Here is a 26,999-nt window from a genome sequence, read left to right on the forward strand (position 1 = left end):
AAAAATTGCATTGGGATACAATTTGGGTCATTATAACAGAAATGCTGGATTTCAACAGCAAGTCAGTCAATAACAACTTGCACAGTGTGTCACTTAGGATAAAGGTTGCAAAGCACTTTATAACAATGGTGGGAATCACTAAACAGGGTGAAAAAGAGGGGGAAAACTGAGATTTTTACAATTTGAAAGATAAAAATGTAGTAGCTATAAATCTTTTTGTACCCCTACCCCCCTATTCTGCCATATATCTTGTTTTGTAAATGAGCCATAATTCAGATTCTGAAAAACTGTGCAGACGGATACAACTAATACATATTCTACACGCTTTTTTGTAATAAAATCCACCTTCAAATATACAGCATACAGTTTGGGACACAACATGTCAAGCGACTGCCAGGATGGTAAAGGCGAACTAGATGGACCTTGGTCTTCTTTCGCCTAGCAAATTCTTTAGTTCATATGTATGTTCTTATGTTCAAACCTTTCGCACCCGGATAGAACAATAAACTCCCAAACCTCCACCCCTGCAGCTCTTGGACAAATAGGTTCACACAGCCCCTTTCTAAAATTGTATTGTTTCTTTCAGATGTTGATTGACCTGCTGATTTTCAGCTTTTCTATCTTTGTGTCAAATTTTCCACATATTTTGGCATTTTAACATTTTTATTTCTAACAAATTGTGTGGTTTCTGGAAATGACTTGATAATCAATAGGTAGCATTCTCACCTCTCGAGTCAGGGAACTGTGGGTTCAAGCCACTGCACATTGGGACTTTGAAAGTCTAGGCTGTCACTCCAATGCAGGGCTGAGGGTGGGAGAGCCAAATTTATTGCTATGTTTGCCTACAATACTATCACCTTGCTTGACGTCCTCCCGACGTGAAAGGCGCTCTATAAATGGAATCTTGTTGTTGTTGACAGAAAACCCTTTGAGACGTTTTGACATTATAAAGTGCTATATCACATATAATAATCTTTATCATTGTAATAAAACCAAACCTTTATCTGAAGATCGTTATTGTCCTTGGGGTCAACAACTTCAGGTTTATTATTGAATTTGATAAGAGTGCCTATAATGTTTAAATGTCTCAAAGTCCTTCCGATTTAATTGATAGTGTCTACAAATAATCCGGCAGCCAGTTTGCATGCAGTAATGTTTCACAAACCACCATTCAGGTCAGCGAGTGACTAATTTACTTGCAAGATTGTTGTCCAGAGTACTAGGAGAAACTCCCATCTCTTTTCAACGATTATCCAGACCCATTGATCATTCATTTTATGTCTGTATGTAGGTCTGTGGGATCTTGCTGTGTGCAATCACATTGACTGCTCCTGTACAGTCCCATATTACTAATAGGATTGTTCACTACTATGGTTAGAAAGTGGAAATTTAAATAATACATTCTAGGTTAACTGTTAAATGAAGAGCTCTTACTTGCAGTTGTTCCTCTATTTCAAGTTTCCCCTGTAGTTCTTTTTGTCCATCTTCAATTTGTTTATTTTTGATCTCGATGTCTTCTTTTAATATCCTGACCATCCGTTTTTTGTGAGTAATCTCCTTACGAAGATCTTCACAAGCTTCTTTCATTGCTTTGGCTTTTTTCTCAAATTCCTGCAAAAAATCAGTCAAACAATAAATAGGATTTCCCCATTATTATTATTAAAGATGGTTGTTCTTAACTTCATTTCCTGGACAGGAAATAACATCAAGGCAGGCATCTTGACCATGTGCCTCCTTACAACATGGTCCCTTGATGTCTCTTCATATCTGTGGATGTGCACCACACAAGGCAGGGTGAAACCTTGGGCAAGTTTACTTACTCCACATGCCTAATAATAATTCTGCCAAAACAATAATTGGTCATTTTCATTCCACTACTGTTTGTGGGACACTGCTGTGCGCAATTGGCTGCCGTGTTTTGCCCACAAATCTATGGTCACTTCACTTTACAGTATATTCTATGAAGCGCTTTGAGACGTCTAGAAGACGTGAAAAGCGCTATATCAAATGCGAGGATTATTATTATTCCCATTATTAACTCTGCTCCTCACATCCTTATACACAAGAAACTTGCATGTCTATTCCTCCCGTCCTTGTGAAGTTGCACAGTCTCCCAGAGGACTGACTTCAAGATTCTCTCTGCCACGCACAAATCCTTTGCTCCCTCGCACCTCTCTACCGCTGTGATCTTCTCCAGCCTCATTCTCCTGCTTGCCCCACCTCTGCTATGCAAGTGCTCCGAGGCTCTGCCCCTCGTGAAGGGCATTATATAAATGCAATTTTTTGTTGTTAATGTTGCATTCCAAGATTCACCATCACCATCTGAGCTTTCAGTCATGAAACCCTCAACCTCTGGAACCCTTCCTTCAACTCTTCTGTCTTGTCCCCATCTATCTGCCTTCAAAAGCTGCCTTAAAATCTCTTTGACTGTGCCTATGGTCAACTTTGTTCTCACTCCCCACTCCCGGCTTCATATCCTGTCCCATCTCTGTAATCGCTCAGAGCAGTTACTATACATGGAGGGCACCTTATAAATATTAGTTATCTTTGTTAATTTTGTTGTTGAAATCATTTGAAGTGATGTACTATGAAACGGCTAGGTTTCAGAACTCACAGAAACTTTAGGTTGTTTCTCCAATTCACTTTCAAACACAGTTTTTTCTTCTGTTAAACTGAAAAAAAAGTAGAATCAATTAAAAGTAACATTAAAATCTAAATAAAAGCATCAAGAATTATTAATCACAATTCTTAAAATTATAATATTCTTACAGTGACGTGTTTAAAACAAATACAAGCCAATAGTCCATGAATATTCACCCATGAAATACACAGTCAATTCACTTTGGAATATATTTTATAAAGCACTTTCAGACATCTGAATGATGTGATAATGCACTATATCCAATGCAAAGATTATTATAATATGACAGCAGAGGAATATGTCTTTTAGAGCTTTAATTGGTATTTCAGAATTTAATGGTCAATGATTTACAATTAAACATCAATTAATTTTAACAGCTGTTCAAAGAACCATCTTGCTTCAGGTGTTGATTGTGCTGTAATTCAGGAACACAAACGGACAGTTCTTTTTACTTATTGACTTTTATAGGTGGAAGTTGGCAGTCTGCATTGTCCATAACTTGTGAAGGCAATTAGAAAGACAAGAATAAAAGACAAACCTCCAGAACCACTCAGTGAAAGCGAGTCTGCTGAGGACCAGGATAGAATTATTCCAGTTGGAGTGATGGTGAAGAATTCCTGGGCTATAGCCCTGATCAGACGCTGTCCAATACCACTAACTGGATTTAGGATTACACTGTTTAATCCCAATTACAGTGCATTGAAAATTCATTACTAAATCGAATATAAACTGACCGTAAAGCATTTTCCTAACATTCACATTAAGAGATCTTTCTTAAGAGTACATATGAATGGCTCTAACAACAACAACAAATAATAATAATAATCCTTGCATTTGTTATAGTGCTTTTCACGTCGGGAGGACGTCCCAAAGCGCTTCACAGAACACACTGTAAAGTGAATTGACTGTATATTTGTGGGCAAACGCGGCAGCCAATTGCGCACAGCAATGTCCCACAAACAGTCGTAGATTGAAAATGACCAATTTTTATTTTTTGGGTTTTGGAGGGATTATTATAAGGCTCTGTGTGGAGTAAGGAAACTTGCCCAAGGAATCGCCCTGCCTGGAATTGAACTCAGGTCTCTCGCTTGCAAAACGAGTGCTCTAACCACTGAGCTACAGGACTCCTAATACAAATACATTTGTATAGCAGCTTTCACGTCAGGAAGACCTCCCAAGGCGCTGGATAATCAGGGAGTCAGGGATCCGCACCTGAGCTGGAGGTTGTGATCAGGAGGGTTGGAGATTGGGGAGGGATGCTTAATATTCTTAATATCTTGATATATTTTTAATATCAGATTTCAACATGCCTTCCTGTGTACTAACTTTGCAGAGAATTCCTGACATCTCTGTAATTCAATTACATTTTTGCAGGAAAAATTGGATATAACATTTCATCTCTCCAGTGCTCAGCTGTGTTTTCTTTTTCGGTGACAAGGCTCCACTTGGCACCAAAACTAAATTAATCATAATGTGGAATATTCGAAGCAGACTAACATGACAGTTTTTTGAACTTCATTTTTGTTTACTTAGAAAACCTTTTCCAGAAAGTTACACAATTTAAAACGTAACCAGGAAGCTATATTTGCTTAAACACCAAATATATGTGCACTTGTGTTTTCCAATAGGATTGCTGATATGCTTAGAAGTACAGTACATTAGTTTCAAGCATCTGGTATCACTATTTTACTTGTCACTGGACACTCAACATGGTGTTCTGAGAAAACAATATGTATACATCCTCAAATAATTCAAAGAATAAAGACAAGTCAGTATTTACAGGAACTGCTATTATGTATTTTTAAAAAAATCTTACTTATGATTTCCTGCGACTGTGATTGATAAGTTGCCAAAATTATAAATTCAAAATAACTATTTTCCAAAAATGTAATCAGAACACTGTTTAATACCACAAAACTTCATATGCCCATCATCCCAGTTCTTACCAGGCTTAACTAGCTCCCATTGGATTGATTTCAAGGTGCTCACCCTCACCTACAAATCCCTCCATGCCCTATTACCTCCCTATAGCCCTTCTCCTACCAAACTCCTCTGCTTGCCCCCTCTCCTTGGCCAACTTGGGCTTGCTGCACATCTCCTGGTCTCTGTTTCTTTAGTTTTTAAAAAAAGCATAAGAAAACTCCAAAGAACTACCAAACCTCACTTCATTACTTGTGAGTAGGTCCCATAATTTGAGTTCAGGTAAAACACAAAATCAAAATAACACAAGAACCAACAATTCTTAAAATAACTAAATTCAAAATGTAAATGAAAAATATGTTTCCTTCATTGAAAAAGGCATCATATCAAGCTTATTGAAAACACTGAACTGTAGGATTTGTGGAAATTTCTATGATAGTTGCCTGCTAGAAATTCAGTATAAATCCCCTTTTCCAAGAAGACATCAAGGAACTGTTTTTTGCAGCACTTCAATTTTTCCTGCTGCAATATTAACACAGTGGATGGAAATCTACCAGGCCGATTTCGCAAGTAATACTAGCTATGGATATATTCACAATAAAGTATGTTAGTCAGAAAGTAGATCTGAGAATTAATAATTGTGTGTTGCAATAACACCAGAATACATTGAAAATATTTATTTTTTTCAATTTTAATTTTTCAATTAATATGGTGTACGTAGACTGAGAATGAACATTTATTTTCATTTCAACACATAGTTTAGGGCTCTTGCTGTGGTTTCTGCCATTCTACTCTACTTCAGTCTCAAGTGGTTATATGATGGACGAAGGTGCCATATTAAAATTGCACAATACATTTGATACATAAGTTTGTAATCCATCATCATGATCCAAATATTTTAGAATAGCATTTTGCTTTCCCCCAACGTATTACATTGCACCTATAATGAAATGTTCAATGTTTATAAATACACAAAATATCGTAGGACATTTGTCCCTCAATATCATGTGGTACTAGAATTAATACACAATCTATACATTTATCTTGACTTTACATAATTGGAAATGAAATTCAGGAAAAGTTCAAATTTCGTCCAAATCAAAGATACTTTTTATCATCTATAATTCTCTCCACCAAACCTGAAGTGCTGCATGTTCAACTATGAACTAAAGCCTTTTACAGTCTGAGTCATAAATTCTTCTGCCTGAAAACATACAGCTTGGTAAAAAGCAAGCATTGATCTTAAAGCCATAGTTTGAGATCTGTCCAATGTTCTGACCTTTCTTTGACAGTTCATCTCCACTATTCAACAAATGTGTTTTGTGTAGTTGGGAGAAATTGCCTTTTGTTTGGTACCGATCCAAGTGAGTTTTTGCAACAGTTGCATTTGTTGTTTTGTTGTCTAGTACCAAACTGCTGATAAAGCAACCAAACCATAACCGTGCACAGCAATATCATACAAACAAGTGGAGTGGAGCAATGACATCTCTAGGGTGCAGAACGTTTCAAGAAAATATTTAGTCCAACATAACTAGTAAGTGAAATTTCTTGTAAAAGCTTAAACTGATTTTTTTCGTATCAACTAATGTTATGTTCTATTTGCATCCTTAGGAAAGTTTCGATTCCTTCTTTCATTATTAATCAATACAATAGTTAGAAAGGGACATATCCTCTTTTTACAATCTTTCAGTTTTATAGTTAACTACTCTTTGCTGACCAGACTCTCTGGTTTGTTTCCAGAAAAGGAGTCCATATGCAAGTTAAAGAAAAAACAAAGGAGAATCACAAAAAATAGTTTAGTAAATAGATGGAAACTCCATTTTAGCTCCTTTTGATAGTGCTGGACTCACTGTAGTGCAGGTCTATTGTGGATCCAGGAAAGTGAAATGGACCTTGGTGGTGATAATTCTTCTTTAATGGATTATGTGGACAATCTTCATTCTATCCTCAAGTTTACAAAGACATTAATTATTACTTGGATGTCAGCCTGGCTCATTTGCTATCACCTTTTGAGTCAGAAGGTTGTGGGTCCAAGCTCCATGTCAGATCTTTGAACTCAGGGTCTAGGATGACACTCTGATGCAGTCCTGGGGGAGATGTTAAGCCCGGGCATGTTGAGTAATAACATTCAATTCAGTTGAACGTTAAAGTTCCCATGGTACTACTCAAAAGCGCAAGGGAGTAACTCTCAGTATGCTGTTCAACAATTCCCAGATAAAATTGTTTTTTCACTTCATGACTGTGTTTGTGGGAGATTGCTGTGTAGAATGGCTACAAATTTACAGTGCATCCTGTGAAGCAGTTTGAGCCGCCTTGGTGAATTGATGAGGTACTATATCAAATGCAAGAATTATTATTATAATCACTGTCTATGATGACAGACAACATTTTAATGTTGAATTTGAGATTTAGTAATATGAAAGTTCTCCAGCACTTTCAGTGAAACAAAAACCTGAACAAACGTCACCAACTAAAATTGAGCAGGTGAAATGAACTCTTCCTACCTTTTGATTTTATACTGCTGCTGATACACCCGATCTTCTTTCTGGGCCAGATCATTCTCACAATCAAGCAGCTGTCGTCTCAGTTTGCTGACCTCAGTGCTGTAGCTCTCAGGAAAGTGGTCAGCTTTGTCCAGTTCATTCCGCTGATAATCCAATTCAGCAGCATAGCGCTTGGCTTCTTGCATTAATTGGATCTCAGACTCTTGTGCACTGCAGATACAATGGAGAATTTCAGTTAGAAAACTATTCACATGAAAGGTGACATTATGGACCTGCGATGCACTACCTTACACGCATTTTTCCATATATTCTGATTACAAAAGAGTACCGTAATTTTTTAATACCTTTTCTAGAATATCAACCTATCAGGATTGTGGAAGAAATAAAATGGAAGCATATCCAAACAGCCCAAAATGTGTGACCAGATACACTGGTCAGAATTGGTGTTTCAAGAATGTCGCACAGTTTAATCTCATGCTAAGGAACCAAACTAGTGAGACCACCACAGAGAGCTGGGCTCAATTCCAACATTCTGTTGCCAAGAGTGCCTTGTTGGAGCCAGTTCAGCTCCAAGGAGACCCTGCTTAATGGCAAATTATGTGGTTTTAGCTGGTTAGACTATAGCAGTACCCCAAAGCAGATTCTGGGGTCTCCAAGCCTTGGCTCTTGCCAACCTGCGCCTAATACTTTCCGGAATTAGGTAAGCAGGGTACTTCCCTCCAGGGAGAGAGAGTGCTCATTCCCATCTAACAATCTATCTCTGGGATTTCCATGTATAGGTGGGATACATGGAACACTCAGTTTGCTATCAATACTCTGAAACATGGTAAATGGGTTTTGCCTAGATTATTCTTGCAAAGGCTAGAGGAAGAAAATATTTTCTAGGCAGTGTGAGGGCAGGTGTGCAACCCCAAATCTGTTGTTAAGGATGCATTTATGGTCATGTGATAATTATTATATCACATTCCACATTTCTACTAACCTTTTGTGTATTGATTATCAATGGCAAACATCACTGTACCTTTTTAAAGTTTCATGTAACAATGTGTATTTGGATTTCAAAAGGGCGAGATGCGTTCCTGAGAGTTTTTGTTCATTAAACAGCTGCAAAATAGAAAAGAAACTTACATTTTCCTAATAATACATCATTGTTTTTAGTTTAAAAGAAATAGTTTCTGATTGCATACCACCAAGGCAAAGATCTACCTATGTCATTGTTTTTCACAATATTTAACCAGTATTAATGATGAGAAAAATATTAACATGTCTAATTTTAGTGGTTTGTGACACATCAAAGGAGTTCCAAGAGAGTTATTCTGCTCAATTCATTAGGTGTAGCAGATGTTGTGGTGTCACTAACAAAGGGAAATTCCAATGAAAGCACATATTGAAAGCTTTGCTACACTTTGCGAACAAGAGTAGAATAACCCCATAGGGAAGACACATTCTTGTGCTTCTGATACAGGAAAATATCATTTTTAAATGTTAAATGTTAAATGATGCAATACGCCCCAATATGTAATACGCTCCCTGACATTTCAACCCAAATCTAATCCGAATTGAATGGAGCCATTTGATTGCTGTTTGTGTTATTAGTTTAAAAACTGATCTTGACTTGCTTGTTCCATTGTAACTGTAAATTATTTTTCAGTTATTTTTCAGTTACCAAATGACTAATATCATTAACATTTGCTATGTAGAAAACAATGATCTTTACATCAGATTTTGCAGTAGGTTTTCTGTGGTAGCAGCATTGATCATCTCACTAGTATAGTGCCCAATTGATATGTGCTGAATTTACAGTTAGTCAATTCATGACTGGATTTAGGGTAAAAATAATGCATTAAAGATAATAAAAAGGGGAAAACTTATTAAATAGTTATCACTATCCAGCCTTGACGTTGGTTGCTATTGTTTCTGCACTTGAGACGGTGCAGAAGAGCGCGACAAGAATGATCCGGAATACTAGAGGAATGATCTGTGAGCAACAATTAGACAAGTTGGAGGCTCTACAGCTTTAAAAAGAGATATCTCACAAGGGACATTATAGATGTATTTAAGATTTTAAATGGAATGAGCAAGTAAATCCAAAACCCCATATTCATATATGCCACAGCAGCAGAACAAGAGGCCACAGATTCAGGACAAATATGACTTTACACAGAGAACATAAGAACATAAGAATTAGGAGCAGGAGTAGGCCATTCGGCACCTCTAGCCTGCCCCGCCATTCAATAAGATCATGGCTGATCTATTCTAACTCCACCTACCCGCCTTATCCCCATATCCCTTAATCCCTTTATCCACAAGAAATCTATCAATCTCAGTCTTGAATATGTTCAAGGACTGAGCATCTACAGCCCTTTGGGGTAGAGAATTCCATAAATTCACTACCCTCTGAGTGCAGACATTTTTCCTCAACTCAGTGCGAAAGGAATCACCCTGAATTTTAAGACTGTGACCCCTGGTTATAGTTTCTCCAACCAGGGGAAAAAGTCTCCCACTATCTATTCTGTCGGAATAATCTTATAGGTTTCTATAAGATCACCTCTCATTCATCTACATTCCAGAGAATATAGGCCTAAATTGCTCAACCTATCCTCATAACTCATCCCCCTCATCCCTGGTACCAACCTAGTGAATCTACATTGTACCCCCTCCAAGGCGAGTACATCCTTTCTTAAATAAGGAGACCAAAACTGCCCACAATACTCTTGGTGCGGTCTCACCAGGGCCCTAGACAGTTGAGCAAGACTTCCCTACTCTTATATTCTAAACCTTTTGTAACAAATGCCAACCTACCGTTAGCCTTCCTAATTGCTAATTAATTGTACCTGCAAACTAACTTTTTGTGACTGGAGTACAAGGACACCCAAGTCCCTCTGAACACTAACACTAGAGAGTAATTACAGACTGAAAATGACCGAGAAGGGTCGTTGAGCCCATGATACAGGACACTCATTTATGAAACAGCTTCATACTGTGATGGGAGGACAGCAGGGAGGTGTTCTGGAAGGTGAAATCCTCTCCTCACCCCATGTTCATATACATGCCCATCCTTTAATTTTCCCCTCCCTATCGAAAGGGAGAACAGGGCTGCGATCGGCTCACTATAGGCTAATATGCGATCTTCTGCTTTTTGTACTGTAATCCTGCACCTGTCAGGCTTTCCCATTAGAGGATTAGGAGAGCTATTTATACACGTTGATCACCCAAACAATACTATTTTTAGGGGCTGTATTATTACAGTTAAAACTAACATCAGCAGTGTTGTTTGGAAGATAGCTGTAGACTCAAAATCCATCATCAGGCTGGTGACCACAAGTGGGCAGTTTGCTTACAATAGGTATTCAAGCCATTATAATGAATAGAACGAATGCTATTTATTCGGATGTTTATAATAATAATGATAATCCTTGCATTTGATATATAGCACCTTAACGTTGGAGCAAACAAACGTAATAAGCTCCAAACATTTCTCCAGATATAATTTGCTTAATGATATAATAAAAGTCCTTTTATTTGATATAGCACCCTTTCACACCTTCGAGACATCTCAAAGCACTTTGCAGAATATACTGTAAATTGAACTGACTGTATATTTTGTGGGCAAAACGTGGCAGCAAATTGCGCACAGTAGTATCCCACAAACAGTCATGGATTGAAGTGACCAATTTTTTTTAAAAAGGAATGATTAACCCCGGAAAAGCGATCCACCAATCGACTAACAACCAGGTTCCTATATACTGCTAGGTAAACAGAGGCGTGTGGAGTAAAGAAACTTGCACAACATTTCGCCCTGTCGAGAATCGAACCCAGACCTCTCGCTTTCAAGCGGAGAGGTCTAACAACTGATTTTTGGGTCTAATTCAAAATATGTGTTAAAATTATTCCATGAGGACTCCTGTCAACCAGAAATGTCATGTCGACTTGCAGGAACTCTGATGCAATCTACTTCTAGGATAGAGTCCCTGTGCCTGGTTAGGAATTTCATTAAGAATGTAAATAAGTTCCACATGAAATTTATCAGTCATGTTTAAAGATACACACAAACACATCCACAATAATGATGCTGTTTGTTTAAAACCACTTAAGTTATTACTTTTCCTCCAAAGGTTAAAATTTCTGCACTCCGGGCCTCGTGTTATTTTGTTAACTTGCTTGGTAAAAGAACAGCAATATTTCCGGTATCTTCTTTTAATTGTATCGGTAATCTATTGCTACATGTCTCCCCTAAGAGCAGAAATTTCCATTTTGCTTTGGTCTAAGAATGTCAATAGTTCATAGCATTGCACTGGCATACTGTTGCAAAAAGCATATTTGTTTTCGTGGGATTTTTGAGTACAAATGAAACCAATGAAAGTATTTTAAGAATAATGGCTCTGTCACCACTTTATGGAAAGTAACAGCAAATTCCCACTCACATCCACATGGGTATGTAAAAGATGCATTGTGTGCCAGCATTTCTTTACAATTAGTGTTTCCAGCCTGACATCAATTATAAATATGTTTTTCCCAAAAATGTTTATAATGGAAACCAAAATGAACAATAACGGCAGTGATGCTATATCGGGTAGATCCTTTTATATGACTAACTGGATAACAATAACTTGTATTTATCTAATGTCTCTCACGCAGGGTAGAGTCCCAGAGCGCTTGACAGTGACAGAGCACAACACCGAGCTGGGGAGAGGTGACTGTAGGCATGGTCGAATATGAAGGTCTTCAGACATGACCTGAAGATGGGGAAGGAGGGGGCAAGGTGAACGGATAGAGGAAGAGAGTTCTAGAGTTTCAGGGTATAGTGGCTGAAAGCGTGTCCACCGATGGTGGAACGGAGGGCACGAGGGTCAAGCAGGAGGCCAGAGCCGGACGAGCAGAGGCAGCAGGGTAGTGTGTTAACTATCTTCTTGGGAACAATATCGAGTTTATAAGGATAGGTGCTGCCTGAGATGAACAAATGCTTCAACAAACATAATTTATGCATTGCTAGGGCTTGGCAGTGGGGGTAAGTAATGTCCTCAAGACAAACAAGCCAGGTTTGAATAGTAATGTTGTGGAAATTGGTGAATATTCTAGTTTTGCATGATTACTACTGCGTATCAGGGTACAGCTGTGCAAAATATCCCCTCGTTCCTACAATCGATTGTTTGTGATTTAATGTAATCAATTGACTGTTTGTGGGACACTGCTGTGCGCAAATGGCTGCTGCGTTTTGCCTGCAAAATATACAGTCAATTGACTTTACAGTATATTCTGAGAAGCGCTTTGAGACGTCTCAATGACGTGATAAGGCGCTGTATCAAATGCAAGGATTATTATTGTTATCAAACATTTCACATTCTAAATCTTTCCCTAGAAAACCATCCTGGTATTTGATCATTCAGAAAGCTGGAAAAAACTAGAACTAGGAAGCAGTCAAAGTTCATTTGTACGAATTCAGTATTTTAAATCATTAAGTAAGCGCTCCAGGGGCTATTTGACTGCAAGTTGTTGTTGTAAATAATGAAGCATGTAAAGAAATACAAATATTGGGTCTACTTCAGGTGGTCAGACAATTGAAAAAGTTCAACTCAGAATGCCAAACTGTATTTTGGTCAGACATATGTAGAAACCCATCACCATGCTTCAGAGTATCCAAACCAGACTGAAACTTCCTATACATGGAGATTTCCTGGGAATGGAATGCACGTACTCTCTAGATAAGGACTCCATGCCTTTCCAATTCCATAACGTATTAAACGCAGGCTGGTGAGAGCCAAGACTTGGGGATCAACGATTATGCGTTGGTCGTACTCCTGGAGTTTAACTGGATAAAACTGCATAGCGTGCAATGTGAGCACTGTCTGGAAAGCTTCCTTTTGCTTGTCCAAATAAGACCACCCAACTCGTTAGAGCTTTGGCTTGCAGGGTTAACGGGAGTCAAGTAGGAGAATTCCTGACTTCAAAGATTACACATTCCAATACATTTTGATACAAAGCATCTTCAATTGGCAGTAATTTCTTGACAGCTGAAATTTTGCATATTTACCAACTCAATGACCGGGAACTTTTGTATACAAAAATATTGAGCAACATGTGGAAAGAGTTTGAAAGGCCTTAAACCAAAGTCATATCTGCCTCCTAGAAGTTAAAAAAATTATGACATATTCAAAACGAAAAGGGAATTTTCTGGTCAGAAATCCTCCAAATAAATTAGTCTTCACTTCATATGTTTATGGGATCATTTTACTTCGTTGAGACGTCTCAAAGCACTTCACAGAATATGGCTGATTTAATAGAATCAGCAAACTTGACAGCGATTACCTGTGAAGTGCCTTGGGATATTATTGACTGTGTACAAATTACATTTGTAAAGCGCCTTTCACGTTGTTAGGAGTCCCAAGGCAATGAACAGTCAGGGATTAGGACCCGAGTGTGTGGGGGGGATGTATATATATATATATCTATATATATATAAAACATTTAACATAACATGTAGGAGCAGGAGTAGGCTATTTGATCCATCGAGCCTGCCCCGCCATTCAATCATGGCTGATCTTTTAATCTAACTCCAGCTACTAACCTGACCCTGCCTTATCCCCATATCCCTTAATCTCTTTTGCAATAAGAAATATATCTATCTAGGTCTTGACTGAGCATCAACAGCCCTTTGGAGTAGCGAGTTCCATACATTCACCACCCTTTGAGTGAAGAAGTTCTTCCTCAACTCAGTGTGAAAGGGCTGCCTCTGATTTTAAGGTTGTGACCCCTGGTTTTAGTTTCTCCAACCAGGGGAAACAATCTCCCACTATCTACTCTATAATGCCCTTTGATGATTATAGGTTTCTATAAGATCCCCTCTAATTCTTCTATATTCTAGAGAATATAGGCCCAAATTGGTCAGCCTACTCTCGTAACTCAACCCCTTTATCCCCGGTACTAACCTAGTAAATCTACGCTGCACCCCCTCCAAGGTAAGTACATCCTTCCTTAAATGAGGAGACCAAAACTGGACACAGTATTCCAGGTGTGATCTCACCAGGGCCTATACAGTTGCAGCAATACTTCCCTACTCTTATACTCTAATCCTTTCATAATGATCTAGAGTCACATTTTTTTAAAATGACACTTCTGAGTCTCGTCAACCACAAAAACATTACTTTGGGATTAAATAATAATCAGTTTGTCAAGAAAAAATTAGGCTGAACTCGGGCATTTGTAGCTGTGTTGGTAAGTTATTTTAGTTCCTATCATTTAAAAAAGCACAGTGTAATGGTCCAGATTTTGGGGGAGAGAGAGGGCTATTATGCACATTTCAAGCATGATTCACTAAAGAGTTCAGGCAGAAATTGTGCTGTGAAAATGTCAGCTGATTATGGTTTGTAAGGAAGAGCATAAGCAGCTGGGGAGCAAGGTAGATATCTGTAGGGAATTACATGAATGTGAGAGGCTAAGTTATGGGCAATGCATGACTTATAGTTCACAAGTGAGAGAAACAAGATGAAACAGTGGGATTTATTATGTGAGTTCTGTCGACCATGTGTGAACACATGTGGACAGAGGGAATCACAGATGCTTAATTTTTAATGATCAACCAGTGAAAAATATTACAGGATCAGGTACACAACTGCACTTTCAACTCCGGGATGGAATAGTTTTGTAGATTGTGGCGATCCCCATGATGAGTAACAATACTTGTGCTTAATTATTAGCCATTGATTAACTTTCTTTGTAAATAATTTGTCTTGTAAAGTGTCGCAACTCTCTCTAAAATGTTTGTTGCCTCAGGAATACAGAGGTATTAGAGTGAAACGTGAACCATCACGTCTGACACCTTTTGTAGATAAACTCAGGATTTTACCTCAAATCACTTAGCATTGTAGGCAATGCATTACAGAACCTGGTGTCCAGCTGGGTGGTTAGGGATCAGTTGTCAGCATGTAAATTTCATGAAGTGTTTGCTGAGGGAAGATGATTCTAGGATAGTTTTTCTGCATAGCTCCATTTTATTTGTATTTTATATTTTATATATTTTATTTATTATTATTATTATTTTATATATGCAAAACAGAAAGTTCTGCGAGAAACAATATCCTTAAGTATTGTTGTTTTTCTAATTTGGTGCATGCACTATTATGTTCAGTAGTATCCAATCTATGTATTTTAATCGATTCATACTTTGAAAATATATAGGAAGAAATTGTACCTGGTTGTAGATTTACACTATTTCCTTAGCATTTCAGAGTTGTTGGCAAACTGGAATTCCGTTTTAACATTGAAGCCAGTTTTCTGTAGTTCTTAAAAGAAAGCCAGCTTCGTAGACTGTATTTTAAGAATTTCTGGTCTTTTTTTTGACAGCCAGTTATCTGACAAATGTCAAAGGTGCAGTCTTGTTCCTGGTTCCTCTGTTGTTATTTTAGTACGAGCAACCAGGAAAATAAGGACTGCCAATAGAAAGTATGGTAGAACAGCTTGCTGCAACAGTAAAATCTTGCTAGGTGTTTTGGAACATGTACAGCAGACACCCAACTGTATCACTGTTGTTAACATTTGCTTACTGCAGGAATTCAAGCACAGAACGAGTGCTGCTTGTGGGTACATTACAATAAGACAGTTAAGTGCTACATAATGATAATAATCCTTGCATTTGATACAGCGCCTTTTCATGTTGTTGAATTATCTTGAAGTGGTTCACAAGATTTCACTATATACTGTAGTACCATGATTGTATTTATGGGCAAATGTGGTAGCCAATTTGCATTCAGCAATGTCCCACAAATAGTCTTGAAGTGATAATTTTTCTCTAATAACTATGTTTCCCCTGCATTGGCTTATTTTTGCTTATTCATTTTCTTTATTTCCTGTATTTTCAGAAATCATTTTTTATGAAGTCTGATGGAAAAGCAGAATTGATGTACATGGTAGATGTACAGATATGGTTCATTGCCCAGGATAACACACATACAATTATTTATTTTAAATGAAAAATAGCTCTCTCATTATTTTGCACAATTGCCCCATTAAAGAATGATTGTATTTATCACGCTTGTAGAACCTCATATTTCCAATATTATTTTCGGAACAGAAGAAACACAACAGAGATCACATAACTCCAGAATGCAGCACATATTGTATTTCCCTTGGTTATTGTCATAGGTTTTTTTAAAATCAACCCACCCTTAGCTAAAATATAGATTACACCAAAATTCCCAATGCAGTGAAAATGGGTCATTTGTACCCACATTATTATGTGAAAGAAACATGACTGTATTAAAAGAAAAATGTGAATATTTGGAAGTTTTTTCTCTTAGATGAGAAACTCATAGTGAGTATTGTACCAGGAAGTACAGTTTCAATCTTTTCAAGAGCATAAATCTAAACAAAGCTCTTACAAGACAGTTTGGATCTATACTTGGACCGTTTTCAATCTTCCGGTAATTAATGAGCAAAAGTTACGCGCAATATTCAACAAATGAATAACACATGGAATATATGTATTTCCATAAAAGGTTTTAGCAGAGTGGCTGAAACAATTGCCAAAATTGAGCCATGGTATGCTTAAATTATTGTACTACCATTTCTACCCAAGTACTAGTTGTTCTCAAGATGGGAAGAAATCGAGTAATGCAACACATATTCAGGAGGTTGTGGGTTGAAGCCCATGTTGGTATTGGGACTTCAGTGCTGGGGTGTGTTGCATTGTCGGAGGTGCCGTCCTTCAGACTCGTTAAACTAAGGTTCCATCTGCCTATTCAAGTGGATGTTAAAGATCCCATGGTACCATTCAAAAAGAGAAGGGCGTTTCCCTCGGTGTACTGGCCAACAATCCCCTGAATAAAATTGGTCACTCGCTCCATGGCTGTTTGTGCTGATGCCGTGTTTTGCTGACAAAATACACAGTCAATCTACTTTACAGTATATCAACATGATAAGGCACTATATCAAATGCAAGGATTATTATTAATAACAAAGTCCTTTTCAGTAATTACTGTCAAATGTACGGACTGTTTTGTAGACAAATGCGGCAGCCATTTATGTAGAACATAAAAGCCATGAGATGAATGACTAATTAATCTGGACACTGGGAGAAATACCCATCCCTTTTTGTATAGCGTTATGTCAAGGGCTCTCCAATTGTCCACCTGAATAATAGGCAGATGGGAAGGAGTTTCTTTATTTTCAATTCACACCTGCAGGAAAAAAAATACAACTGGCTCTAGAAATATTATTATCCCAATCCCAGCATGTTTGGGATTGCATAGCATTTTTTAGAACGACACTATTTTACATTCTGCTGCAGGACAATCAAGTAACATATTATTTCAATTCAGTGTATTTAGATTTTATGGTACGAGTGGAGAGTTCGAGTGGAGATGGTAGACATACTGTTTTGTTTGTGGAGGAAACCACAGCAACATTTCCACTTAAACCAGAGAATTTGTCTGCAGATGGTTCCTATTTGCTCTGCTAATTGTTCCGAAATATTTAAAAGTTTCTGGGCTGAGAATGTGTCAAGAAACCATGAGAATATTTTTTTTAAATTCAGTGGTACCGTTTTACTAGAATATGAAACAGAAATCATAATCAAGAAAAAGGACATTTTACTAAATATTTTACAGCCAGGAGTTGCAACTTCCTCATAGATTTTCTCAGAAGAAATACAGAAATGTTTCAAAATGTGGTTTAGAAATTGATTACAACAGAGACTGTGACTTAACCATTTGAACGTCATGTTTATTTACCACAAGGTGGTTCTCCTGAGGCAATGGTTGTTAGGATCCACTGTTGTGGCTGCAATTTCCAACATGGCAAGTTTCCAATCTCACTTGTAATATGTGAGGCAAGTGGTAAGAGGACACCCAGCACTTCCTGACAAGCACGGTGGAATTATTTAGTTAACTTTAACTGTTGACAAGCAGCCAATTGTGCAGCAGTGTTGGCTGAGGCCTGGGGGAAAAGTCAATTACCTGCCATTTCAGTCAAGGAAAGAGACTATAGCGCAGGGAGAGAACAAACTGTGGTAAATAAATAGATATCAAAAACTCTCACGTGCATTACAGCATATGCATTGTTTTCATCACGCTAAATACAGTTTTGTGATATTGAAGGCAAATTATAGTTTTATTATTCCAGTAGACTAAATGCTGCCTTCTGAATCTAGCCTATGTGTTTCTCTAAATGGATGTGAATAACGTTCCTTGCATTTGATATTGGACTTTCACGTCAGGAAAGACGTCGCAACGAACTTGAAGGTCCTCACCTATAAATCCCTTCATGACCCAGCATCTGCCTATCTCCGTGATCTTATCCTATCTAACTTTTCCGCTCACCCCCTTTGCTCAGCTAACTAAGATCTATTGCATGTACCCCAGGCTCTCCTCGCCACCATCAGTGGCTGAGCATTCAGCTGCTACACCCTTTACCTCTGGAATTTTCATGTGGTGTAACAAATTAATCTTGCAACAAAGTTGATAATCCAAATGTCATGATTAATTTTTTAAAGAGATACAGGGATGGATTAGCATGTTGGAATTCAATAATAACAATAATCCTTGCATTTGATCTAGCGCCTTATCACATCTTCGAGATATCTCAAAGGGCTTCACAGAATATACTGTAAAATTGACTGTGAATTGACTGTATATACGTGAGCGAAACGCGGCAGCCAACTGCGCACAGCAGCGTCCATCCTTCAAACTGTAGTGGACTGAGTGAACAAATTATTACCCCTGGAGAAGCAATCCAGCAATTGACTAACAAACGGGTGCCTACTTACTGCTAGGTAAACAGAGGCGTGCGGAGTCAGGAAACTTGCCCAATGTTTCGCCCTGCCTGGGAATGGAACCCAGGTCCTCTTGCATGTGAGGCGAGGGCTCTACCCACTAAGTTACAGGACTCAACAATTTTAGGCTTTGACTGTTGATAAGCAACTGGCTGATTGTCAACATTTCAATGTACTTTTTCAATGTACTTTTTCACACAATGAAGTGGGATTTATATCTCAGATGTACAGCAACAATGACTTGGATTTATATCGCGTCCTCACATCCAGAGCGCTTGACATTGGCGGAGAACAACGCCAATGTCAAGCAGGCAACTAGTAAATAAATAGATGCCCCAGGAAATCCCCAGAAAAAGGAAGATAGTAAAATAGACAGACTGCTCTTGTTCAACTCTTACCAGCTAGATGCAGTGCGACAATGTCAAACTCCAGGAAGCTGGTCACTTATCAGATAACCTACCCAGTGAAAAAAAACTCTTATCAATGTTTCTGCTAGCACTGAAACAGTAAAAAGAATTTTGCCAGTTAAAACAAAACAACCATGAAAATTGTTGTTGCTTAAAAGGCTAACAGTAGAAATTTGTGTTTCCCACATTCAAAGCATAAAATCAACAGTATAAATCAACAGTATTCCACCATACAATACTACTCTAGAAAGTATATTGTTTTGCTAAATTGTTCATAGCTGGCTGCATCATTTCCAATTTTGGGCAGGCTTAGTTTCTGTCAGTTATAAAGACTGACATGTGATTTCACAATTGATCTGCCCACTGGCTAGTGTACAGTATTAATATCCCTGGCAGCAAACCATTGCTTGAAGATTAACATCCTTTCAAAGAACAGTGCTGTTTTGCAACAGCTTGTAGCACATAACTTAAAACAGTTGAGCAGCATCACCGTTTGTGAAATCAATTTTAGAAATAATGAAGACTGCACTTGTATTCCTGAATGTTGGGCTAATAGTGTGCATTGAGAAGCCTTTGGGATATGGTATCAGCAGCTTTAAAAAAACAGAAAACAAGGTAAATGGAGCCTGTTCGATTAAGTTGAAACCTGCCGAATGCAGTGAGGATAAGAACTGTGGTTATCAAGTGAATCTACCACCTCTCACTATCCAGCTGCCAAAGCAGTCAAAACTGCTTGAAAAGACAGTCAAGAATTTAAATAGTCTCACAGCAACAGTAAACAAGATGAAGAATAAATGGATGGGCGAAAAAAAGAAAAAGATTACTATTGACAGTGAAGTTGCTGATAGCAGTGAAGTTAATGACAGCGGGCTGGAGAATGACGACAGGATAAAGGTCCTGGAGGAGAAAGTTACCAAACTGGTTGTTTCATTGCGGAATGCAAAGAATCAGATCAAAGTGCTCCAAGGTCGCTTGGAGGGGATGAGTGACCTAAATTTGGACAATATGATGATCTACATTAACCATGAGCTTTCAAAGATTAACTCTACGGTCAATAGACTAAATAACAAATGTTTCACAACTTGTGCAGCTGCATCTCAACCAAGTAAGTCAACCAGTGAATAGAAACTAAAAAAAATTGTAATTCACCCATTGTACAATTAAAACATGTTTAGTAATCTGTTTGTTATATGCTTTAAAGTCAAAATTAGTTCTGACAGTCTCAACATTTTTAACTTATTTTCTTACGTACAGTTAAAACAGATGCAAGCTTTAAATTTTAGAACTATACTTTATTGAGGAACAAAATTCGATATAATAGAAAAGACTTCATGCACAAAAATATAGATGGTCAAGGCTTGTATGGTAACTTTCTTTGGTAAACTTTCACAATCTGAAATTTTATTCAAATTAAGCATAATTTTGTCATGAGAAATATACACAAATGTTTGCAGAAAAACATCTATCATTTTATTATTGCATGTAGTTTCAGTGAAATGTCCTCTAAATGATTATATCCTCTAAATGATTAGTCCTGTAAATCATAAATATGCTTATTTTCAATATCACTTGTTTGCTGGGTATTTTTGAATAACATGAAAGGCAGTCCTAAATATATTTGAAACTACAGTTAATAATCAGGAATTCTGTTTCCTCAACTATTTGAAATGTACATTATGTGGCAACTCCCCACTTTCCTGTACCATAACTTGCTGACCTTGTGGGATGAACACTGGCCAGTCAATTAAAATCCCATTAAACAAAGTTGCTGTGCGCTGCCGCATTTTTCCCACAAATTATAGCCAATTCACTTCTGCAGCATATTCTATGAAACGTTTGACGATGTGATAAGGCGCTATACGTTTCGCCCACAAATATACGGTCAATTCACTTTGCAGCACATTCTGTGAAGCGCTTTGAGACATCTAAAAGATGTGAAAAGCGCTATATCAAATGCAAGGATTATTATTATTATATTATATCAAATGCAAGGATTATTATTATTATCAATATGTTTGCCTGCCTACTAAAATTGGTAAATGTACCGACAAGCATGGAATAATCCCAATTACTGCATTATGGTTAACTTTTAAAGCATGATCACATAGAGAAATGCGGAGAGAGAACAGGAAGCCTGTCAGTTAAGTATGAGAGAATGACTTTCCTATTCTGTGACCCGTCTTGAGCAGAACATTATTATGAGCTGTGGTCATTTTGCTTAAAACAAACTACAAAACAACTGGATTCTCAATTACTTGCTTAAACAGTGGAATGGCTGGGAACACTGTGCCCCACATCTGTTCTGAGTGCTCATATTTGATTTTGATATTCTCTTTGACCCCTTACTCTGGTGATTTGAGTCAGATTACACTTGAGGGGCAGACAGAGCAAATTTAAATGTATATACAAAGACAGAAATCTCCACAAAGTGGAATCTCTCTATGTTGATGATTGATTCTGTTGTATAATGGACCATACTAAGTAGTATGACATTTCTTTGATATTCTTAAACAGTGAAATACATAGAAAATGTAATATTTTAATAAAATTGCCTATTTAGCCTAAACTAAATCTTTGTCAATTACATTGCTTTTGCAGCACTTTTTTTTTAATCAATGAAAACAGCACAATTTAAAATAAAATAAATTTATGAATATAGTTAAAATCCCTTCCGTCATTTTATTGCAAAATACGGTTATTTCCTTGCCCAAAGCGATTTCCAAATAATTATGGTTCCCAAATCCATAATCTTCAATAAACCAAACTTGGACAATATTGTGACAATGGATTCAGCTTGTTTATAATTCTATGTGTGGTTATAATGCATTATGTCACGCAATCATTAAACTGAAACAGACCAACTGATTCCATTCAGATTGGAATGTAGTTGTTATCCATTTACCTGATCAGAAGAATAGGAACAAGGTCCAACTTGACCAAATTATCATGAGTAGGATAAGTTTTTTCTTATACTTACAACTAACATAACAATTATTAGATGTCAATCTAATACTTGTCAGTTAACTCATGGCACTGTTTGACAATAATAGGGAGTTTTCTCCCAGTGTCCAGGCCAATAAACCCACCAAATAAAATGAATCATTCACTTCATAACTATTTGTGGGACAATCCTGTGCACAAATTGGCTGCCATAGTCGACCACAAAATACACAATCACTACACATTACAGTATATCATGTGAAGCGTTTTGAGACATCCTTCGGATGTGAAAGACGCTATACAAAATGCAAGTTTTTTTTATTGAATGTCTATTATACTCTGCTTCTCCTGAACTTATGCCCAAGGCACACTACATATCTTGTATCAATTGAATGCAATATTTTCAACTGCAATAGTTTATTACTGGTGGTTCATATCGGTTTGTAAAAGGTATAACATACACAGCCTAAACATGGACAAAGAAAGTGTGCCATGTTACCAGAAGATGAAACCTCCAGATGTTCACAAATTGATGCCAAGTACAAGAACACTTAGATGTCCTAAGTATCTCCATATGTTATTCAAAAATTCCAATTTAATAGTACAGCTTGAGGATATTATTCTTAGTGGATAAAAAATGCACTAATTTTGACATAAAATATGTTTTGAAAAAAATGAGTGGACATAAGGGCCAAGCTCACTGTAATATAGTGTCATAGCTATCTTTTCCTGTAGTATTTGACTGTTCACTGTTTTACTGTCAAAGAAGGGAGTATTATCATAACACAGCTTTCCTCAATAAATTAAATGATTCCTCTTTATAGTGTACCATGTCATGGAAATGTTATTGCAGATTATCACGGGGCTTGGAAACTCCCCAATTTATCTTTGATCTTATCCTTTAGGACATAAAAGGATGTTAAAATGAAATCTTCTTGTTCCAAATAAGCACTTGCGGTCACCTCCACATTTTTCCCACTCAGCATCTGACTCTGTCCTTGTGAAGTGCTTGACACCTTATAATAATAACAATCCTTGCATTTGATATAGCAGATCAATGAGACATCTCAAAGCGCTTCACAGAATATGTGAAGTCCTGTAGCTCAGTGGTTAGAGCACTCGCTTTGCAAGTGAGAGACCTGAGTTCATTTCCAGGCAGGTCAGGGCGAAACCTTGAGCAAGTTTCCTTACTCCACACAGAGCCTAATAATAATCCCTCCAAATCCAAAAACAATAATAAATTGGTTATTTTCAATCTACGACTGTTTGTGGGACATTGCTGTGCGCAATTGGCTGCCGCGTTCGCCCACAAATATACAGTCAATTCACTTTAGTGTGTTCTGTGAAGCGCTTTGGGACGTCCTTCTGACGTGAAAAGCGCTATATCAAATGCAAGGATTATTATTATTATTATTATAATATATAGTAAAGTGAATTGACTGCATATTTTGTGGGAGAAATCCCCTAAAGTGTGGTTTATTAATCCAAGTTGTTGTTACTAAAGCATCACTGTTGTCATGAAAACGTGTTTTGAATTTGTAGAGAGATGATGCAATGATATAAATGTGTTAAGGATTACATATGACTCACTTTTTTTCCGAAATTCCCCCCTCAAAAAAACTTGTTTGAAACACTTGAAATCTATCCAGTTCTACATTGTAAGGAATTTTATCCCCAAATCATGACATGCTTAACAAAAAATGATTAAATGTTTCATGTTAGACCTAGTGTTAGACTTGAAGTCCTGTAGCTTAGTGGTTAGAGCACTCGCCTCGCAAGCGAGAGACCTGGTTTGATTCCCGGCAGGGCGAAATGTTTGGGAAAGTTTCTTTACTCCACCTCTGTTTACCTAACAGTAAGTAGGATCTCGGTTGTTAGTCGATTGGCGGATCACTTTTCGGGAATAATAATCCTTCAAAAAAGAACAATAATAATTTAGTCACTCAATCCACAACTGTTTGCGGGACACTGCTGTGCACAATTGGCTGCCGTGTTTTGCCCACAAATATACAGTCAATTTACTTTACAGTATATTCTATGAAGCGTTTTGTGAAGTCTAGAAGACGTGAAAAGCACTACATCAAATGCAAAGATTATATATTATTATACTATTTTTGTAATCCATCCCCTGCTTTCCAAGCCATTTGATTGTTTGGAAAGTGACATTTGGAACACAACTGAAGCATTGATTACAGGTGTGCAAAATACAACATTTTTTTCTAACATTTGGCAATATTTTTCAGGGCTAAATACAAAATGTATACATTAATTAGTCCTTCTTCCCCTATAACGATAGCATTTGATTGTGCTGAAGCAGAACCTTAGAAATGAATCCCCAATAACATTAGATTTAATATTATTCAAGCTGTATTCCAAATGTAAGTGCATTTTCCTCTCATTTTGTTGTGGAAGCATTATAAGAATAATTTACTGACATTGTTTCATATTTGTTCTTTCAGTAGAGCAAAGGTTTCAGGATTGCTCAGGTTATTATTACAGGGGATATCGGCAAAGTGGTATCTATAAAATTGCTCCAGGCTTCAATGAAGAATTTCCCGTTTATTGTGACATGCAAATCCTGGGAGGTGGCTGGACAGTACTGCAGGCTCGCAAAGATATGAGCGTCAGTTTCAATCGTAGCTGGGAAGACTACAAAAAGGGCTTCGGGAACCTGTCAACGAGTTTTTGGCTGGGAAATGACAAGATCCATCTTTTGACAAGATCCAGGAACATGACTTTGAGAATCGAGCTCGAAGATTGGGAGGGGATCAAAGAATTTGCCAAATATGACCAATTCCACATTGCAAACGAAAGCCAGTTTTATCGCCTCACAATAAAGGGCTACTTTGGCACAGCGGGCGATGCCATGCATTACAGCAAGCACTACAACCACGATCAAAGGTACTTCACTACTAGAGACAAAGACAATGACAGGTACCCTTCGGGCAATTGTGGAGCCTATTATGCCTCTGGCTGGTGGTTTGATGCTTGCATGTCCGCCAACCTCAATGGAAAATATTATCGAAAGAGCTACAAAGGTATTCGAAACGGGATCTTCTGGGGTACTTGGAACACTCCGAAAATTGAAACCCTGAATGGGTATCGGCATGCTTTTAAGTCAGTAAGAATGCTCGTGAGGCCTATCGCTTTTGTGGAGTTATAGGTATGCGATGTATATGCTAACAGATTCTCCCAACAAGTTAACACATGAAATCCATAACTTAAAACCCCTCGCTTGTTACTAAACACTTGTAAAAAAAAATTAAACTTCTATCTGAAATTTGTTTGTATATTAACCTCCTGCTGAGAATGTCACTTGAAATATAATTAAGAGACTTATGCCTTGTTATTATCAGTTAGAAAATAATATAAATTAATGTTGGAAATGAACAACAGGTCATTCAGAATCTCAAACAGGAAAGTCAGGCTAATATTTTGGCTATGCCTCCTCAAGGAAAAATACGTGCCAAATCCAAAATGTTACCATGTTTTTCTTGTTTAGATTCCAATAGACTCTCTGTACATTTTCTGTTCTTTTCTAAGATTTCCGGAATTCATAGTAAAAGAAAGACATGAAAGACTTATATGTACATAGAATTTTAAGCTTAGATAAAGGTATTTCTGCAACTAGGGAAGTGTGAATACTGCAATTGCAAAGAAAGATATTTAGGATCTTTCTGTTTGCGGCTGGAAGAGTATTGTCAGGAGAGTCTGCTTTTTTATATTCCCTTTATCAGGGAATTACAACGTAATACTTAAATTAAACCTACTTTTCAAACTTTACAGTCAATTCACTTTACAGTGTGTTCTGTGAAGCGCTTTGGGATGTCCTCCCGACGTGAAAAGCGCTATATCAAATGCAAGGATTATTATTATTATTTAGTTTTGTTATGAATTTCACTTTGATTCACATTTACTGTTTCTTTTACAGAGATTTTAAAAATAGATTAAATGGCCTTTTTCATTTGAAAACCAATAAACAATCAAAAGCTGATTTCAGCAAAAAGATTGCATTTACTAATACTGTAAATCACTTTATAACTTCATTGTTTTTCCACACAAGGATATTACATTTAACAAATATTACATTATTAAACAACACAACACTATGAAGTAGATTTTGACTAGATGTACAACATAAGATTTCTTAATGGCAAATTTCTTAGTAAACTGGAATGCTCAGTCATGGCAAAGCTTTGTAGGGTCCTTGTTGAGGAAATCAACGTATAGAATATTGTGCTGAAGTATTGTTTTAGAAGATGTTGAATCAAAGGTCTAAAATGGAAAGCAATGTGGATATGACTTGTTTTTATTATGATGTATTTACAAGCGTTGGTACTTGTAATATAAAAGACTATGAAGTTGCCAAATATATTTTTCCATAATTAAAAACAGGTGAAATGCTATGATATCTGTGTGTCTACTCCATTTATATATATATATCTTAATTGTGGCATTTAGCCTAAATTTCTCTTTAAAGGTGATCTAGGAACTGTTTCTGTCAACATATTCGAGACTGAGATCGATTTCTTATTGCAAAAGGGATCAAGGGATATGGGGATAAGGCAGGGTTATGTTATTAGCTGGAGTTAGGTTAGAAGATCAGCCATGACTGAATGGCGAGGCAGGCTCGGAGGGCCGAATGGCCTACTACTGCTGCTACATGTTATGTTATGTTATGTAAGAGATAATTGTTTTACATATAAAACTGGGTCACGCTCATTGCCAAGGCTCACACATGACTGCTTTATTAAGTTACCAAAGGGAATTTATATGGAGCCTTTCACGTTTGGGAGGACGTCAAAAAGAGGTGCTGTCCACAT

At 37.3% G+C, this 26,999-nt stretch overlaps 2 protein-coding genes across 4 annotated transcripts in view; one reads left to right on the forward strand and one right to left on the reverse strand.

Annotated features, from left to right (window-relative positions):
• Positions 1–26,999, reverse strand: part of ccdc146 (coiled-coil domain containing 146) — a 51,567-nt gene that overhangs the window by 21,678 nt on the left and 2,890 nt on the right. For 2 of the 3 annotated variants that reach the window (XM_042335530.1, XM_007890900.2), the window contains exons 3-6: positions 8,087–8,169; positions 7,066–7,275; positions 2,615–2,672; positions 1,435–1,611 (exon numbers count right to left, since the gene is read on the reverse strand). In XM_042335530.1, coding sequence (XP_042191464.1) covers positions 1,435–1,611; positions 2,615–2,672; positions 7,066–7,275; positions 8,087–8,169 — 528 coding nt within the window. The remainder of the gene's footprint in view (positions 1–1,434; positions 1,612–2,614; positions 2,673–7,065; positions 7,276–8,086; positions 8,170–26,999) is intronic. The other variant, XM_042335531.1, reaches the window with a different exon arrangement.
• fgl2a (fibrinogen-like 2a) lies at positions 19,615–26,585 on the forward strand. The gene is made up of 2 exons (XM_007890899.2): positions 19,615–20,341; positions 24,636–26,585. Exons 1-2 carry the CDS (start codon positions 19,753–19,755, stop codon positions 25,337–25,339), a joined length of 1,293 nt encoding a protein of 430 aa, XP_007889090.1. The 5' UTR covers positions 19,615–19,752; the 3' UTR covers positions 25,340–26,585.

This window comes from Callorhinchus milii, unplaced genomic scaffold (assembly GCF_018977255.1).
Source record: "Callorhinchus milii isolate IMCB2004 unplaced genomic scaffold, IMCB_Cmil_1.0 Scaffold5, whole genome shotgun sequence".
Classification (NCBI taxonomy): domain Eukaryota; kingdom Metazoa; phylum Chordata; class Chondrichthyes; order Chimaeriformes; family Callorhinchidae; genus Callorhinchus; species Callorhinchus milii.